The sequence below is a fragment of the Petromyzon marinus genome, chromosome 51 (genome assembly GCF_048934315.1).
Source record: "Petromyzon marinus isolate PM22_M1 ecotype Great Lakes invasive population chromosome 51, UKy_Petmar_22M1.pri1.0, whole genome shotgun sequence".
Lineage (NCBI taxonomy): Eukaryota > Metazoa > Chordata > Hyperoartia > Petromyzontiformes > Petromyzontidae > Petromyzon > Petromyzon marinus.
Window position 1 is genome coordinate 11,384,230 of NC_133717.1, and position 19,390 is coordinate 11,403,619.

The following is a 19,390-nucleotide window of genomic DNA, read 5'->3' on the forward strand; positions in this document are numbered from 1 at the left end:
ACGATTGAACAAACATTCATGTGACGTAATCGTTCACCCGGGGTAACGTCGCCGCCGGATGACGTCACCGCGTCGTTACCGACAGCTGTCATCGCGCGGGTGCGCGCGCGCCCGATAATGTCATCTCCGCCGGCGGCCCGTCCAATCACGGCAGCGGGCCGCGACTGGAGCCGGAAGCCACATCGACCGGTCACGTGGCGCGTGACGTCACCGTTGCCAGCGAACGCGGAAGAAGGCAATGGCGGCGGGAGGCGGCGGCGGTGGAGGAGGAGGCGGCGGGGCGGGAAGCGGCGGCGCCTCGCTCTTGCGATGGCTGGACGTGCTCGAGAAGGAGTTCGACAAGGCGTTCGTGGACGTGGACCTTCTGCTGGGCGAGGTGGACCCGGACCAGGCGGAGATCACGTACGAGGGCCGGCAGAAGATGACGACGCTGAGCGCTTGCTTCGCTCAGCTGTGCCACAAGGCGCAGTCCGTGTTCCAGCTCAACACCAAGCTCGAGGTGGTTGGCGGTGGCGGCGCCCCCCTCCTCTCCCCCCCCCGCCTGCTCGTCTCTTCCCCTCCTCCTCTGCAAGCACGGCATAGCGCCCGCGTGGTTCCCTACTGCCACGGCACCGCGACAGCGCGTGGTGCCGAACTGCTGCTGGCTGTGGCACCACAGCGAGCATGGCCACCCGGGCCAACCGTTTTAGGTTGGCTGGGAATGTAATGCGCACTGCCTTGGTGCAAGAGTCAGGGATTTTCCGCTTTCCCCACCACGTCTTCCCCCTCCCCGACTTCCGTAGGTTGTCATCTTGCAGAGACTAATGACAACGCGCTGCGAGACTCGGCTTTCCTGGTCCCGCAACTGAGACCTTTTAACAGCCCCCTAATAAGACTGGCCATGCCTAGCCCCCCCCCTCTCTGGGACGTGCCTTTTCTATCCCTATAGAGACTAGACTTTACTATCTGCCCGCTCACGCAAAGACTTAACATTTCCTACCCACCCACCCTCCAAGAAAGTTTCGTTTCCGAGATACCTACTTGGAGGTTAGCTGCCGCTCGCCTTTTTTTAGGCAACTTTCCAGTTAATACGTGCATTGTCTTTGGACTGTTCGCCTTTTGGCGTTCTCTGGTCTGATACTGGTGAGACAACGCCATAAAGAATGCCGGTGTATACCAATCCATTTAAAAGATAATGCGTATATTGTCAGAGCTTGTTTGCATGTTCACCACATGTCCGTGTGGTTAATGCAGACCTGATTCCTTGCAAAAGGTATCTATTTGGTGTTTGCAAATATTAACAGCTATTTTATTGTTAGTATGTCCGCCCATGTATGCTGACTTAACCCCCACACTGCGTGGTAATCATTGCAGTATAGTATTAAATGCGTTTGCTGGCAGCTTTTGCCACGAGAGTCACTTCGGACTTAACGGGGGTCTATGCCATGGTATTTAGCGAAAGTATATGGCTTCAAATGGGCTTTAAATTCCCAGCAGCGTGGTTGCACTGGCTTGTCTGGTATGTGTGTGTGTCTTGTCATTGTTACTGTGACCGGCATCGGTCATGGAATAAACTTTGGTTCTTTCAGGCTGGGTTGGAGCGCTGTAGCAGTGGTTCGTGCATTGTGCCATGAACCCAGCCATATTAGTTTGATACCCGCTTTCATCATAAGACCAGTGGCAAGTGAACCGTTCCCCTTTTCTAACTCGCACTGCCCAATCTGATGAAGTATAGACAGAAATGACTGTGACTGAAAATGCATGCAACAGTGGATTGTTTAAGGTCTGTGTACATTACCTTAAATGCTCCATGCCACTGACCATTAATAGGACTTCCTTATAGGAATCTCTGCGTTGTTTTGATACATTTGAGTGCCCGTGTGCAGTGGATGTGTAAGGGCTACTCGGCGTTCAGTCATACTGTGTGAACGAAGTTTGTGCAGTGAGGAATGATTTATTTAAAGGAATAAGCAATCTATCTGATAGGTGCATACCCACACTGCATGTCCCAGGAGATTCGATGTTAGTTTGTAGCTTCGTTAATGAGGAGATTGTACATATTTCAAGAGTGACATAATTACCCACTTAATCATGGTCATTATTTCACTCTCTTAATATTATTTTGACATTACTCGCAAACCTTTTCTTGGATTTATCTTTTTTCGATTCATCAATATCAATTCCTAAAGCATCGGGTTACAGTACATGATTTTATTGTTCAAATGATATGCTAATATTGCATTGAGGCTAACAGAGTGAACAAAAAAACACAAATGAGATGGGGAAAATGTGTGGCTCTACAATGTTAAAAGTCATAAAATGTGTTACCAAAATGTCTCACGTGGTTATAATTCAATACTACCACCGTTTCTATTTTAACTACTAGAGAGTATTTTAAATCTCTTATAAGCCAACTTAACATGTTTGAGTAACTTGGGCAATGTGGCTCGCCTTCCCTTGGTTGACCCTGCCTTCCAGGTTACCTATGCTGGAGAACCGTGTGTGCTGAGGAGGTGGCCGTTTGGCTATCCATTGGCCGCTTGCGTGCATGAGATAGACTACTACAGTAGTATGTCGAGACATGGGGGTAGGAGTGGAGTTAGCTTGCAGGCTCTGCGAAGAGGGACCCTAGAGGTTTCCGCCAAAGGGTGGATGCTACTACTCGCTGTCCCTGCGTATGCTGCCATGGTTGACTTGATCAAATGTTTGCGCTGCGTCATTAACGTGGTTTTTCTTTGGCGTCATGCAGGCCCAGCTGATTGGGCTGCGCTCTGAACTGAGTGAGGCGATGGCATCCAAGGTGGTGCTGGATAAGGAGCTGAGGGATCAGCTGCTCCAGCTGCATGCGGTGCAGTTACAGCTACATGCCCATTCGGGGCAGAGCGTCGACTCCGGCAACATCAAGGCCAAGCTGGTGAGGCCTGTCACGGGCACACTAAAGGCATCCAGTGCCATTCTCCCTCCACAAGGTCCACGCACTTGTGCACCCTTGCGTCCCTGCCTGCATCCTGCACCTTGCCTTGTATCCCTGCCTGTATCCTTGTTTACACCATGCACCTTACCTTGCCTGCACCCTGCAGCTCGCACACGTCCATGCTTGCACCCTGCATTTCACCATGTATCGCTGCCTAAAGTGTGCAACACAGTCTGCATCTCTGCCAAAACTCTGCACCTCAATCTGCATCCCTGCTTGTATGCGTCACCTCTCTCGGCATCCCTTCCTACCCTCCATATCCCTACAGGCACCCTGCAGCTTTAACCTTGCAAGTTTTCATCATAAACAGAATTGCACTGTCCAATCCAGGTTTTATTGTGTCCCATGTACGGAATGCATTTCCAGTTTGTTGGAGAAATGTTTAAAGATAGTGAAAAAAAGCACTAAACAAATAGATATTATCTTTTAGTTATGTATCTCGGCTGTGTGCCCCAGGTTGTCCAATATTACTTCAGTCGAGGCCTCATTATTGTGAAAGGAATATTTAGAGTTACGGTCAGTCACTATTATGGCATCACTGCAGTCTCATATTTTAGGGTATAGAAGTGATGCTACAGTGATATCACTAGTGTGTTCCAGATCTTGACTTCAAATGCTGTTTTTCTCAGTAACAGTTCTTCAAATTCTTGTCGGCCAGCATAATACACAGCTTAGGTACGCAGCTACAAGATAAGAGCTGGAGTTTTTTTAGGTTGCAACACCCCTCAATCGAGTCTTTATGAAGATTACAATCTCCTTAACCCTTTCTCGTTCCAATGATGTACGTGTACGTCATAGGTTTTTCTTTTTATTCGGAAGATTTTTTTTTTATCGGTACCGAGGCTCCCGCAAGGCCATGCAGAAGTGCGCGCTGCACAGTTTGGCCCCAGCTATCATAGAATACGGTTGTGTCACTGCGGTTCTCTGCGGTAAGCACAACGTCTTTAAAAACAATGGTGCTATGCCTCTGAATAAAATTAACGCTGAACCGCTTGCTCGTTCCGAGATTCAGCAGTGAACGGGACTCGCCCTGCAACTTCAAGTCATCTAGGAATGGGAAAGGGTTAAGAGGTCTGATTCCTGTTGTTCTTCAAATCGTTTCCATCAGTTGTGCTTTCTACTACACTTGCCCATCTTACACTAGATCTATGCAGAACCCACCAGTGCTTGCGTTTAAACGAATTGCATCATCCATATGTAGCATAATTGTACTGTGTTGCATGGCATGGTGATAGTGCTTCTTTAATGCATGCCCAATACAATACAGTATCAGCAAGTGCTAAAAATCTAGTGAAAACTTAACAAATACAAATGCATCCTACCCTGCCCATGGCTCATTACAGTTGTTAATTACTTAAGCAAGCTCAGGTGCACAGAAGTGAAATAACATTGGAATTAATCATGCATTCCTCTTTAAAAATGTGCCAAACGTGTTAGTGCCAACCACATACCATGTGGGCATGCTTAAGGAGTCCTATACTGCATGGATTTGCATGGAAATTAGTAACAAGGCCAGCCTCTGTACTCATTTGCAAAAGCTAAAAGCTAGTGCCTGGCAAATTCCACTCTAACGTAACCTGTCTTTCCACTTCAAATGTTATTTTCCCTATGGCAAAAATAGTCTTGTGAAAAATGCACACTGACATTCTGTGTTCCCCTCCCCCTGGCACTTGTAATGGTGATGATATTGATTGAGTTGAAAATGGTGAGGGTGGTGAGTCCTGTGAGCTGTGTCCTCTCTCAATGTGCTTCTTCTAACCTTTCTGACACTGTCTTTTCCTAAAGTCTGTCCCCTCTTTGGAGATGATGGTGAGTTCATTTTCACTCTGAATAACTTTCAGCAGTTTCACTAATTGCTCAATGAACGAGAAAACTATTTTTATACCACCAAACCTTGCCAATGTTTTCTATTCTATGCTGTAACCCCTCAGCTGCTACACGGTATAGACACGCGACCTCCAAGATCCCACTATCGTTGCTTTGGAGGTCGCTTGTAGCTTGCTATATATAAGACTAACAATAATAAGAACAAGTGGGATAACAGACATGGGATAATGTTTTACTGTGGTCCTTACCATTTCACAGTGCAATGTCAGCACCTCTGAGCACCATTATTTGTCAATAACATAGATGGGGTGGAGGGGTCTTCCCCCCCTTTAAACCACCCCGCCAATCACAGGCACTGCCCTATCTAAGGGCACCCTCATTTGCTAGCCGCGGTTTTTTCCCCCATGACATTCGCGACCCCTGACTGACCTTTTGGAGGGCACCCACTTCCTGACATCTCTCAACATTCTTGAACTCCTGCACGTGAAGAGCGATAGCCCGTGCTCGAAGTCGGTCATTTGGTAAATGATTGAAAGGCTGTAGGATTGACCAAAAGTCATTATCATGCCCATTATTTACCCCGCAATTGCCTCTGAGTCTCGAGACGTTTTCATGAGGATCCTGCATTGCGATGTTTGGCTGATTCCACTAATGAGTGGTCAGCATGTGGCCGGAAACCGGAGAACCCAATTGAAAGTCCGCGCGTACAAGGGATGACACTCATTGTTCTGCATGCTGCTTCACAAATCCATTGCTGTTTGGCCAATTGGTAGCCCAAGCCTACAGCATCTTCTATAGCCAGGAAATGTCCCATCAAATTACTAATTACACTGTGTAACAAAAAAATTTGGGTAGTAAGTGTTATTTCCTAATTGCTTATGCCTCAAAATGAATTCCCCAAGAAGCTTGCTAGTAAGGAGAAAGCGGCTTGGAACAGCTTTGTAGCAGTGGTTCATGGCATCCTGGGCAACCACAAGGTCAAACTATGTGGAGCTGGTTGAGACTGGTGAAGTACTACAACACAATGGGCTCTTGGATGTCCCTCAAAGTCCATATTCTTGATGCTCATCTTGATAAATTCAAAGATAACATGGGAGCATACTCGGAGGAACAAGGCGAGCACTTCCACCAGGATATACTGCACTTTGAACGCCGCTACCAAGGACAGTATAACGAGAACATGATGGGAGACTACATTTGGGGGCTGATTCTTGAAAAGTTATTTACTGTATATTCGTAAATCTCGAAAAACTACTCGCTTCTAAATCCTTTGTTTTCATATTTTTTATTACTTTAGTATAAATGCATGTTGATTTAGATTCATATGTTGTTTTTTCTCACGTTACATGAACGAAAAGACACAAATTCGCTCGTTTTCTCATTGAAAATAGGTAAATTTCAAAATATCACTGTCCTGGTCACAAAGCAAAGTTTCTGGGGAATAATAGCAATTTTCTATACTGTTTAGGCGTAAGCATTAACGAAATAATACTTACTACCCAGGAACAAAAATTGTCATACATAGCATTATGCTTAACCCTGCTGAGTGTTAAAGGTTTAAAAATAGATCGGGTGGATTCAGTGTGCTTTAGTCATGTGTCCCCAGTCTACATTTTAAGTTATTCCTATGCCCTTGCTTCCTGCTGCAGGTTTTTTGTGCATGTTTAGATATAAAAAACAACGTTCAGCTGTGTGTGCATTTGCTTGTGCACAACAAACGTGTAAGTGTGCAATACATTTGCATAGATGTCGAGTGTGGGAGTTTTGCTGACATGCCCCTAGGACAAGCTGTAAAGCAGGATGCATCTTTATTGTCTCCCACTAAGATTCAACTTCGGCATACATGCCGTGTGGAGCCCGAGGCAAAAATTACAGTTTCACCAATTGTTGCTCCATGCCGTAAAACGCACCATTGTTGAACTCCTATCCTTGCGCCCTCACTCCCGCACACAGCTCCACGGTTCAATTTTACTTCAATATTTAAATGATCTTGTTGACTATGAAGAAACTTACCACCTTATATATATTTTTTATGAGTTTATATGCACCACTGCCAACATAGTCCTGTAATATTTTTTCTTTATTATTTTGAGTGAGTGAAGCTCTTAGTCCAGAAATCAGGGGTAATGAACGTACCACCCGTCAGCCAAAAATCGCCTTCAACTCAATTTCATACAGCGCCCCGCTACGTGGACACCCACCACTTAGAAATGTATTGGAAATTATATTTAATCATTACTGTAATCCTCTTGGTTGCTCTTGATTGGGCACGACAGGGGAATATTTTCTACACTGTTTCTAATTTTAGCAAGCTCAGTCATCTGCAAAGGTGAGCACTCATTGTTTTTTTTTGTTAGACTAACGCTGAGGTGTGTTAATGTGTGGCCCCCACCACAGGTTAAATGAAAGTAATATTCTGTCCGTAGTAACTCTAAAAGGTTCCTCACCCCTGCCCTAAATCCAAGGCCCTGTACTCGCTAATTATTCACGCCCCATTCTTAACCATTATGTGCATGTATATTAACATTTTCGAGCACCGTACGTAGCTAACTATTTAACATGTAGGCTTTCGCGACCAATATCCATAATAGAGGTTTTTTTGGGTTAGATCGCGTAAATATATAAATGTGTCATTAAAACCCTCCACCACCCGACACAGCCAATTAGTAAGGGTTGTCACATAAACAGAACATGCCAATTCGTCACTAGTACAGCACATCGGTGTGTTGGAGAGCCAAGCCACAACATTTATAATCTTTGGAGAGCCAAGCTTGGCGCTCCAACACACCAATGTGCTGTACTAGTGACGAATTGGCATGTTCTGTTTACGTGACAATCCTTACTAGTTGGCTGTGTCGGTCGGTGGCGGGATTTAACGACACATTTATATTTTCATGCGATCTAACCCAAAAAACCTCTATTATGGTTTGCTAACCATGCCCAACGCGACTTTTGTGAACGTGCGCTGTCCTGCTAACCGCCGCTCTATCCGATTTCCACCCCCCCCCTCCACCGTGCCCACCAGGAGAAGGAGTTGGAGAGCAACAAGCGTGCGGGCATGAAGGACGCAGTGTGGGAGAGCGAGGCGGTGCTGCTGCGGCGAGAGAATGACGATCTACGGCGCCACCTGGCAGTATTGCAGGGCGAGGTCTACGGCGCTCGCCTCGCCGCCAAGTACCTGGACAAGGAGCTGGCCGGGCGGTACGGAGTCTGTGGGAACTTGGCTTCCTGTCCGTGGTCTCCAGAATTAAGTGGAAGAACTTCATGATAATGATAAGCACCCTGGGATTGGCTGTGTGATGCGGCATAGCGGAGAGAGAATTGGAAGCTCGAGAGAGAGAGAAGAGACAGCGTGTTAGTTTTCGTCTTATTCTTTTTAGCCAGAAGTTGCATTTTGTATGTCGTCAGCTGGTTACATATTTTTGCTCCGTGTAGTTTTTTTTCTGTACATCCTGTGGCTTCTCGAGAATATTTACAACCCACTGCTAAGGCTTTAACTTCTTCATTCTGCCTTGTGAGAGGCGCCTAAAACTCCACACTGTGGATGCTCTCATATTAGTTACTAAAATTACACCTGGAGGTGGCGGCACGGGAGTCGTTGTACAGGCACCCACACGTTTATGCACGTGGCGACTGTACACGTGTTCTTTTTTGCCTGAATGTTTGAAGAACAAAAACGTGCTAATGTCTCCATTGCCACTAATGAGGCAAATTGCCAAGGTGAAGTATGCCGGCTGTTTTCATCAAGGTGAATTCGAAGAACTTGCACGCCTTTTTGTATGCAGGTGTGCATTATCGTAATACGTCAGTAAATACATGTGTGTGCTTACGCATGTGTGTATTCATGCATGTGTGTATTCATGCATGTGTGTATGTCTGTGAATATGTACGGCGCATGCATTTTTATTCTGTATTGTGTTAGTGCATTCGTGCACATTGATATACGCATGCATCAGTGTACATACCCGTGTTAAGTGATGCTTGTGTGTGCTAATTTGTACGTGTGTGTATATATGTTGTGCAGCGTGCAACAGATTCAGCTCATGGGTCAGAATCTGAAGGGTTCGGCTCATGATAAGCTGTGGAATCAGCTGGAGGCAGAGATCCATCTGCACCGTCACAAGACGGTCATAAGGGCCTGCCGTGGCCGTGCCAACCCCAAGCACATGCTACCCCAGCCGGCCGGACACGTGGGTTTGCACTGCTCACACACCCGCGCACACCTTGGCAGCATGTTGTGCGCAAATGAACTGTGTGTATGTATTTGTTTTTACTTCTTTCGCACTGTATGTAGCCAACCGTGTTAATTGGAGGTGTGTATGTGTGTGCGAGGGAGCGGGAGTGCAACGGTTAACGTGCTGCGCTACGATTCCGGCTCACGAACAACACCAGTGATGATTATCTGAACTGGTCCTGGGCCTTCTCTATGCTCGGCTCATCCTCAAATGAGTACCTTGTGTGGTGTGCAAACATAGACATCGGGAAGACAAAGGCGGCCATGTGTGGTGCTGGCCACCCCACCCCCTTGTGTACCGTTCCGGCCTTCTTAGGTGCTCGCTAACAGCACTTGCCCCAAAATTATGTTAAGGCTACACGGGGGATCTTTGTCAATCTCTCTCATGTGTTGTTTGAGTGGAAACCAGGTGTGTAGCAGATTACTGCCTTCCCAGAAATTAAATAATTTGTCGCAGTACCAGGAAGCGATTTGTTTAAATTCTATGTTTCTCATTTTTGATGTAGCGTGTGTGTTTTTTATGTCATTTGGCTATGTTTGCATACATTTTTCACATGTAAATAATTCTTACACCCACAATTTTTAAGTTCGTATCAGTTTAATCAATGAATCATTACATGCTTCGTGGAATCACATTACAGGTTGACCTCTTTATTATATTATTATTGTTCTGTGTTTAAAAACAGCATGTGGAACATTGGTCCATTGGCTGGCTCATTGCTATACGCTTCTGATGTCTTGGGTTTTATACGTTGTAATGCATGTGACCAGTACAAATTGGTATCCAAACTTGGAATGGAGTCTTCATCTCGGTCAACTCAGCCTAAACAATGACTGGAGCTGTGGTTAATGCCAGCACTGGGTAAACAAGGGTGGCTAGTCGTGGTGCTGACCCTACCACCCACTTATATGCCATGATAAGCTGAACATTTGCTGACCAAGTCGTAGTAGTTCCAGTTCATGATACTATGCTGGTGAATTGGGGATCATAGTATTTTGTTCCACAACAGTAGCATACTTGTGACAGAGGCATGCTTACAGCACAAGAATGCTTACATGCTACTTAAAGGAAGCCACAACCAAAATAAAACATAGCTGCAACTTTGTAAGCAAATAAACAGATAAGGGTCTGTTTCAACCAAATTTACATTAAATTAACTTAGAGTTAGGTCAATCAGCCTCTGGGCTCGCTGTACCAATGCATTCCAGCAGCATTTGTCTTAAGCAGCCATACCCAGTACTGCTTTAAACTATCTCAGAGTGCTTGCCAACAAATTATACTGGGTTGCCTGATATTATGGCCAACAGCATTCCATCAAAATGGTAGAGCCAATTTTTATTTCAGTATAGCAGCACTGAAAACAATGTGTGCCATTTTGGATACAGATAATAACGTAATCGCAACGAGAGCCTCATTATCCCGATTGCTTTGCTACTTCATGATGCCGGTGCGTGTGGTTGTAGCTTTGGCAACTCCCTGCAGGATGTTGACCACACCAATGCACCAGGTACTAATTTTAGTTTGAATTGATCTATGGGAGGCTTATTCCAGGTGCAGATACCAATTCAGACCTGTGATGTGCATGGCAAGTAATCAAAGCTGGAGTCCAGCACAAAGAGAAATGTTATGGTCATATGACAGTACGCCATCCTGTAGCTGGGAGCCGGAATTTGAGAACTGAATCAACAGTATTCTTTTATTTACAGAAGCATAGTTCAAAATCTCTGTGGACATGAATCAATATCTTAATAAAACACCACCCACAAAACAAATAGTCTTTGTAGATAGACTCTGCTGCAATCTTCGACATGCATTTAAAGCTCCGTTAATGAGATAAAAATGCTTTAAATTACTTCCAGGATCAATACTGTGATGCTGGAGTGAAATTACTGCAGCAATACCACGGTAAATGCACAAGTGACGATGCAAATACAATTTGGATTTTTTATAGTGTCTAAATGCATCTCAAGACGCTTTACAGACACACTTGCCATATTTTGTAGATGGAGGCAGTCAGTGATAAGTAGAGCAAAAGAGGGAAATATTGAGCCTGGACTTGAACAGCAGAGATGGCTGTGGGAAGAGTATTCCACGTGGGAAGAGTGTTCCACAATGTTAGGCCAACAGAGTAGAATTAAGTGACCTGCCTCTGACGTTCTGTAATGTCCCTAAAGCATGCCTGAAAGATACTTTATAGTATATTTTTTTCCTTTAATTAAGCTTGGACATATAGCTTAGATACTTATCTACAAGATGAGATGTATTATTGTGGCTGGGTTTGTCTTTAAGGAAGGCAAGAGCTTACAGCAGAATCAAGCGTTTTGTTAAAGGACACTAGTCAAGAGATATGCACACTTTTTGGAGTGCAGGCCACATTTAGAATCTCCTAGCTCCCCGCAGGCCATCAAGATCTCACACATGACATCACGTTTGCCTGTTTGCGGCAAAACAGCACGTCGAATTTTTCAGTGAACATTCACATTTCCCCGGCGCTCGTGTGCCTGTCAAAACCACGCTGTAGGTTTTCAAAGCCCCCCCCCCCGCCATTGTCAGGAGCACACTCGCAGGCAGGGAGATTGGCGCACGCCTGAATGTCGCGCCGTGATCGTGTGTGCTTCTGCCCTGCAGGAGCCGGAGACGCTGAGGAAGCAGCAGGGCGTTGGGCAGGTGAGGAAGGTGCTGCTCGTCAAGGCTGACGACGAGGGTCTGGGCATCTCCATCACCGTGAGTTATGCAGCAGCAGCAGAGCCACTTTGAACCAAGAGATTTGCCGTTCCATGCCAGAGAAATTTCCTGGCGGTCAGAGTTTCGGGCATTGACAGGAAACCATAAGAAGCTTAATGTAATTTAGTCTGCCTAGTCTAAGCCCTGGGAATATAATTTGAACCCTAAAAATCCTAAATGTGGCTTCGTTTGGCTTTGTGAGCTTTTGGTGTTAACTTTGTAGCTTAATATTAATAAATAATTGACTTTGCCTTTTTGTGAGCAGTTGTGTTACTTTGGGCATACATACATACATAAATATAGGAGGTTGCTGAACGTGCCCTCTCTGTCTTTAATATCTAAAATATATAAACCTAACACAACAATTTAATAGTAATATGAATTTATGCTCATAAGTCCAGAATACTGATGATTTTCTCGAGATACTCAAAACTCGTTAACTTCATTGGGTTCTTCCCACACTGGGTGCACGAATTGTCGCAGAGCCGTAGTTATTTCAGAGCGTCCATCAAGGTCGTGTCAGCTTGCGGATATGCTCGCTAACAGCACCTGCCCCAACAACAGTCTTTTAAAGGCTACATGGTGGGGGGTATTTTTGTCCCGAATGAAGGGCGGCAAGGAACATGGCGTGCCCATTATCGTCTCCGAGATCCACCCGGGGCTGCCGGCCGAGCGCTGCGGTGGCCTCTACGTTGGCGACGCCATTCTCGCCGTCAACGGCATCAACCTCCGCGACACCAAGCACCACGAGGCGGTCGGCATCCTCTCCCAGCAGGTGGGGACCTGCCAGTGGGACGGACATGGGTGTGCGCGTGCTTGTGTGCACGTATTGTGTGTGTGATGGGGTGCTCGCTAACAGCACTTGGCCCAATATTCTGTTAAGGCTATACGAGGGATGTTTGTCTTTGGTGGGGAGTGGTAGTGTAGCGGTTCGCGTGCCGCGCTACAAATTCCTGCTCACGGCCAACACCAGTGGCGATTCTGTGAACCAGTCTTGGGCTTCCCCGAGGTTGGCTCAGCCTTAAATGAGTGCTTGGTAAGGATGTGTAAAAATTGCCACTAGGGAGACGAAGGTGGTCGGGTGTGGTGCTGGCCACCCACTCCCTCATGTGCCGTAGCGGCCTTCATTGGTGGTTCACTAACAGCACTTGCCCCAACAGTCTGTTAAAGGCTATATGGGAGATCTATGTCTTTGGGGAAACAAAGGTGGCCATGGGTAGTCCAAGTCACACCATATTCTCGCTTGCCATTTGTAGGTGCTCGCTAATGGCACTTGCCCCATAGGTCTATGAAGACTAAACAGGAGGTATTTGTGTTTGAGCCTATAACTGCGTTCATGCACTGTGGCCTTCAAAGGCCTTGGCCGAAAATTAACACCTGGAATGTTAACAAATCAACACACATATCGGTAATCATCCTTTTCGCAATTCATCAACATTTTAATTCATTCACCTATGGGCTTTCTGGACAACTGTTTTACTGGCAGCGTTTAATTATTCTGGCAAACTATGGCAATGGTTCAACTTTCTGAGTCTCATCAGGGTTTATACTGCTCTGGCCTCTAACATCAAGCAACCCAACAGCATTTTATATATTCATAACGTTACTCTTGAAGCCGTCCACTGGCTCACCACCTTTGACTGATGCTCGAGCTCTTCACTCTCTGCCTCCCCCACCCTTCTGACCACTCGCATGCCGAGCACAGGTGGGAGAGATCGAGTTTGAGGTGGTGTTCGTGGCGCCGGACGTGGACTCGGACGATGAAAACGCGGAGTACGAGGATGAAACAGGGCGGCGCTATCGCCTATACCTTGAGGACCTGGAGGAGCACAGCGTGGCCTCTAGCAAAACGGCCACGAGTGCTGGCTCCAAGTCGCCTACGCCCGGTAAGGAGCCACCGCCACCCACCGCCTACACCAGCACGGAGCGCAGCCAGATTGTGCGCCGTCAGTGGCGAAATGTTTAATGCCTCGCTTGGTATACAGGAGGTCGTGGGTTTGATCCCGACCCTGATGCCTGCTGTATATTTGGAGTTTGCATGTCTCTCTCCCTGTCGTCACGTGGAATTTTTTGCGAGTCCTCAGGTTTTTCCCTGCTTGAGAGCATTCGAGAGAAGTGCACACCATACAGTTACCACTGAGATCTCTTTAAGTGACCTCTTGTCCACAGGGATTAGCGCTCTTCTGCTCCTACTCAGCCACAGCGAATAATGTTTGTTATATTTGCTCCTGGATTTGTGGGTGAACCCTGTCATTCCTTGACCCCACACTCTCAGCTTCACCCAATCCCCACCTGCGTTTATTTAGTCCGCCTGCAGGCTGAGTTGGTGGCAAAGTCAGTCCGCAGCGGTTGTCCTTTGCATAAACTTGTCCCGGTTCATTAATGTAGAATTTACACCAATGACTTTGAGTTACAAACAAATGACCAGCACTGCCTCGCACTCTTTTGAGTGAGGATCCAGCTTTATTTATTTGACTGAAAGTAAACATATCATGTTTTTATTCACTTGCTTTCTGAAAGACTCAAGGTGGTGTTTGTTGTTGTTTTTGTGGCAGATGTAACAGCGGTGGCCACCTCGGACGGTTTGTGCCTCAACAATGGAGACCTGAGCGACGGCTCGGCCTCGAACGGAACCTTGTCCAGCGCCTCGGCTCTTGAGGAAACAGCGACAGCTACCACCGGCATGCAGGAGCCCACCGGACCCACCCCTCCCACCTCCCCATGAGTCCTCCTCCTCCTCCGGGTCACCCAGGCCTGCCGTTCCCCCTCGTGGTTGGGATGTGCCCTGCGTTTTATTCTGGCCGTATTCCCCTACCTCGTGGAATTCGGATGGTCTCCTCGTACCGCACATGTCCCCGACATGAGCCACGTTCGCTGTTGTCTGGCAGTTGCCAAATTCCTGGCCTGCACATCCATCCCAAAACACAACCCACATTTGCACCGAAGCTCCATGTCTCTACGGTTGCTGCAGAATGGCCATGTGGTGTGTTTGTCCAAATCGTGCTATGGTCACATCCCAGGAATTGACCGAAAGTGTATCGACTTTAGCATCGGCTTGGCTGTTGCCTTCAATCACGTCTTCGTTTCACTGGTGGAATGACCCATTCAGGGGGAGGATATGATTTCCAATTCTCGATATCCCACAATACACAACCTTCTGGAGTCCACATGTGGTTCCACTGTTTCCTGCTTTGTAAAGCAGCGATCGATTGGTATTTAATGCGGTATGATTTGAGCGTTGCATTGTTTTTCCAGCCTGGCATTTCAATCGGCGAGTCAACCCGAGGAAACATCGGATATACCCTCACACTTCATAGCTTAGCAGTATCAGCATGGTGTACAAGTGCAGCTTACAGCATTCAGATTTATTTTATTGTTGGGGGGGGGTCTTTTGTTTGTAAACCATTTACAGCCAGTGCATATATTTAAATTTATATTACACATTTTCCTACCAAAAGAGACCTGACATTCTCAACATCATCTTTATGACACACATTTGCTCAGTTGTATCTTTGAGCGTGCTGCCCTTCGAATATAATCTATATATATATATTTACACGGTGGATCAAACTACCTGCTGTCATTCATGGTAGACTTAGAGAGCTCTGACAGGATGCTCTACAAAGGGTTCTGAAACCTTTGCTTGCCATTGTATAAATGTCATCCGTTAACTTGTACAACAAAAGTGCCGTGTTACACAGTTGTGAGGTTACAGTAGATTAAAACTAGAGATCACTTAAATCATCACTTAAACAGCTGAAGCCCATTGGCATTTTATCTGTACATTTGTACTCTTACTATGTGCTTAAGTATACGAATTGATGACATTGTAAGTTACTTTTCAGTCTATATTTATTCTTGTCCTCTGTAGACACGACCACAGGAGTCGACTCGTCAGGCACGCGCTGCATACATATTTGACCTCTTCGGCTCTGAGATGGCAATGATTGGCCGAGGCGGTCGCGTAACTCATACATGTGACACCGGCCATGTAATTGGCACACGACCACTCATCCTAAAACACGTACAATAAGTTTGGCTGCATTGCCTGTGCGTGTGGCTTCCTTTTAAGATAAATGTATACATTTTTAGATCTTCCTTGAAGGTTACTTTAAAATATGAATTACTACCATGGATGATTCTGCAGCCATGGTGCTTATGTAAAGATTAGTGATGTTTTAAGGTTAAGTGTCCTCGGTCACTTGTGAGATTATTGTCCACGCTTGCAATATTAATGTAGAAGCTTGAATCAACCAAGCACTCAGCACAAAGCCCAGTGAATCTGCTTTCTTAAATCTGGGAAAAGCCTAATCCTTTGGAAATGTGAACCGTTTGGAGCTACATCCCTAAGCTTAATCTTTTCCTCAAATATTCCAACAGAACTATTCCAACTTATTTTGAATTTGACTTAAAGGCCGTCCACAGGAATTCATAAACTGCTCACAGCAGTCACATTTATGAAAGGTATTTTAATCTTTCAAACACTTAATTTTACTGTTTATTTGCTTTCGTTACAATTCATGGAGACGAGAAAACTCGATAACATTAAAATTACCCAACAATATTGCATTCCATTGCACATGAATAACGGAGTTGCTTTTTAAAGGCAATGTTGGAAGATGGGTCTAATAAATATCACGACTTGCAGGGGTAACAATCTTTGGCTACGACCTTAAAAGCTGTTAACAGGTATGTCTCTTACAAGCCTTGGAGGGAACTTTGAGAAGAGGAGGTTGTTCACTTTCGCCTGGGGCAGTTGGGTCATCACCTTTGGGTGAGTCCAGGGAAATTTAAACAGGGCCCCACTGAGGCACCATTGATGCCGTCCATCTGTGCATATTTAATTCCTTCCCTTTACTATCCTGATGGATTATTTTCAGGGCCGCCCAGGTGCACATGAAGGGCATCTCAGAGAGGGATGCTAGTTCCTGTCACTGGCTTTGGAAACGAAGTTGTTGGGCTCACTCAATTTTTTTTCCTCTTCGTTTGGTCCGAGTACTTTAATAACCGATTTGGGCTTTATTTATTTACTATTTTTACTGTTTAAGCTTTATTTTCTCTGTTTAGTTCCAGAAGAATGTGGAAAAATGTAAAATAAAACAAATGGAAACAAAGCCTAAAAACATCGGTGGCATGAAGCAACACTTTTTATAATCTTAACGGTTTTTGAAACATTAACATTTTTATTGTCATTGTGTATGCGTTTGGTATGTACATCCGTGCATGACCATGTGGTGTGGGGGAGCCCTTTTTTTAAATGTTACTGGAAAGGAAGCAATGGTTGAGGGTCATGGGTACCCAAAAAGGTTGGGCAGAAATTATTGCACCAAGATTTTCGAGTCTTATATCTGTAATCTAAATCAGACGTCCAATGAAAAGTGTGAATGCTTAATGTGCCCAGTTTTACATGGTCTTCTCAGCATCTATTCAATGTTACAAAAAACGTTTTGTACGTACTGTGCCGTGAATCTTAGTGACTGGTGTGAGAGTACTTCTGTATAAATGATAATCTGATAGCTTTGTGTAATTAAACAAATTAAAATTGTAAATGTTGCAATGCTTGCTGACCTACCAAACTAATTTGTGTTTTACTACATGTGTACCTACTTTTTTTTTGTTTCGGTAACAATGTCAAAAATGTATAATATTGTAAGCGTTAATCATGGTATTTTATACGGGAGTGTTCTGCAAAAGTATGATTGTGCAGGAGCAGTTTCATATAACCGTCTTGGACATTTAGCCTTATTCTAATCAAACCAACAAATAGCACTAAGTAATGTTTCATGATGCTCTAAAAAAAATAATAGCATTCTTATAAATATTACAGAAGCTCAATGTATATCCGAGACCATGCCACTTTAACCAAAGGCCATCTACACAGTCTTACAATTGTGCATTGTTGCAAAACATTATGCTCTGTCCAAAGTGCTCCTGTAATGGGTTTTAATTTTTCAAAGGTCCTGATGCTAGACAACTTGGATGCAGGTAACACAGTCACGTGGGAGGACCAATGTGTGATGTGATAAAAGTGACAAGATAGTTGAAGAAGCCAATAGACAATCTGATAATTTTGCCCTATTTAAATAGCTTGTTTTTTGTCTCGTTTTTGATCATGTAATGAGAGAAATTCCACCTTTTGGAAAGTATTTCCCACTGCTTATCGGTGGTATGTTTTCCACATTTATCAATGTTCTCAATTCAAACATGAATTACATTGATACATGAATGGAATAATGTTGATTGGTTAAAAGGGTGAGGTGCATTGTGGTTGGAGGATTTTGAGGACTTGTTGCCCTGCAGTGTCGGCATTGTGTGTATGTTGAACTTCTTCGACATCGTATGTAGCCAAACGTGCTAATCGGGGATGCGAATTAGCTCTTCATAGTTCATTATTGGTTTAAATTGGGGCTTTCCAAACTCTAGTCGTCTTGCTTCACCACAGTCCATGCAATAATTGGTTATAATGTGCAAAAGGTGAACGACTTGATTTGCAACACAATCGGAAATATTGGTGAACTTGGTTTTTCTATTTTTAATGCAACCTTTGGGAATTTTAATAACGCCATACACCATTCAAAATGTTTCAATAAGGAAGCCCTCGACATATAAACCTTATAGCGAGACCCTCGGCTCTCGCGTAAACTGCGTTGCGACGTCATTTTAGCTCAGTTGAATGCAAACGATACGGCGATCTATTCCTCTCGACGCACTTTGCACGATGCGCTAATCAAAATTTAAAAGTTTTGTTTCTTCTGCGCTTTCGTCCTCCCTGCTGCGCTTGGACGACACGACAACAGAATGATCCGCGCCAGGTGGGTCGCGGCCTTTTATGTGCGCGGTGGGACGGAGTCGCCAAAAATAAACAAATTAATTTAGATTTTGACTTCCGTTTATTTGGGACCCCGGGGTCCCGCCATACGGTTAATATAACAATATATAATTGTATTTTTTTTTTATTGCCAGCGATCTAAATTGTTGGAACAATGGTATTTGCATGTTTAAAGGCCTACACTTTTGAAATATGTTAAATTAATGGAAATATTAGATTGTGTTCAATGAAAGTAAGCATAGCTTTTTATGTCCAGGGAATTGGTCGTGACAGCACACACTGGCACCGTGGTGTGTGCCACTCAAGCGCATCTCTCCTCTCTGCCCATGTTTATTTCTGCCTGTAGTTTGGACTTCAAATAAAATTACAATTTCCGTGTACTTGTAAGATAGTTGTGCTGTACATTTAATGTGACCTCGCATAGTGTTACGGTATTGTTGCACCGGGACTGAGTTTTCATTTGCAAATAGGAATGTTCACTAAAATAATATCTTTCTCATTTACTGCATCTTACATGCATTAATAAAAAATGAATACAATAAATTATGTTATTTTTTTGATAGTGTATGAATATCAGACAGTGTATTTTAAAGGTAGTTTCCATTTATTATCCATTCAATGTGTTCACAAATACAAGACTCATTACAGATTTTACAATGGCCCATTACAAGACATTATGCTCTGCATACTGGGGGTAATGCGAGGACAAATATTGTTTTAAAATATTCTAATCACAAATAATGATAGCAATTATGAACCCAGGAAAGCTTCACTTTTTTTAAGAAGGGTCCTGGTTTGGGACGTTTGGCCATCACAATACCA

General features: G+C 44.7%; 1 protein-coding gene across 2 annotated transcripts; it reads left to right on the forward strand.

Annotated features, from left to right (window-relative positions):
- Positions 1-204: 204 nt before the first annotated feature.
- GOPC (golgi associated PDZ and coiled-coil motif containing) lies at positions 205-18,955 on the forward strand. 2 transcript variants are annotated; one of them, XM_032973544.2, is made up of 9 exons: positions 205-499; positions 2,729-2,893; positions 4,739-4,762; positions 7,806-7,981; positions 8,805-8,970; positions 11,644-11,739; positions 12,350-12,514; positions 13,445-13,625; positions 14,295-18,955. In XM_032973544.2, the coding sequence occupies exons 1-9, from the start codon at positions 239-241 to the stop codon at positions 14,462-14,464; spliced, it is 1,404 nt and encodes a 467-aa protein (XP_032829435.1). In that variant the 5' UTR covers positions 205-238; the 3' UTR covers positions 14,465-18,955. The 2 variants fall into 2 exon arrangements, with proteins under 2 accessions (XP_032829435.1, XP_032829436.1); XM_032973545.2 differs by lacking the exon at positions 4,739-4,762 and having other exon boundaries at positions 207-499.
- Positions 18,956-19,390: the final 435 nt, after the last annotated feature.

Bases quoted from the DNA above. Each gene is read 5' to 3' on its own strand.
- GOPC (XM_032973544.2), top strand. From the start codon at position 239: ATGGCGGCGGGAGGCGGCGGCGGTGGAGGAGGAGGCGGCGGGGCGGGA. The intron at 7,982-8,804 runs GTACGGAGTCTG...TATGTTGTGCAG, and splicing joins GACAAGGAGCTGGCCGGGCG to CGTGCAACAGATTCAGCTCA. The intron at 13,626-14,294 runs GTAAGGAGCCAC...TTTTTGTGGCAG, and splicing joins CTCCAAGTCGCCTACGCCCG to ATGTAACAGCGGTGGCCACC.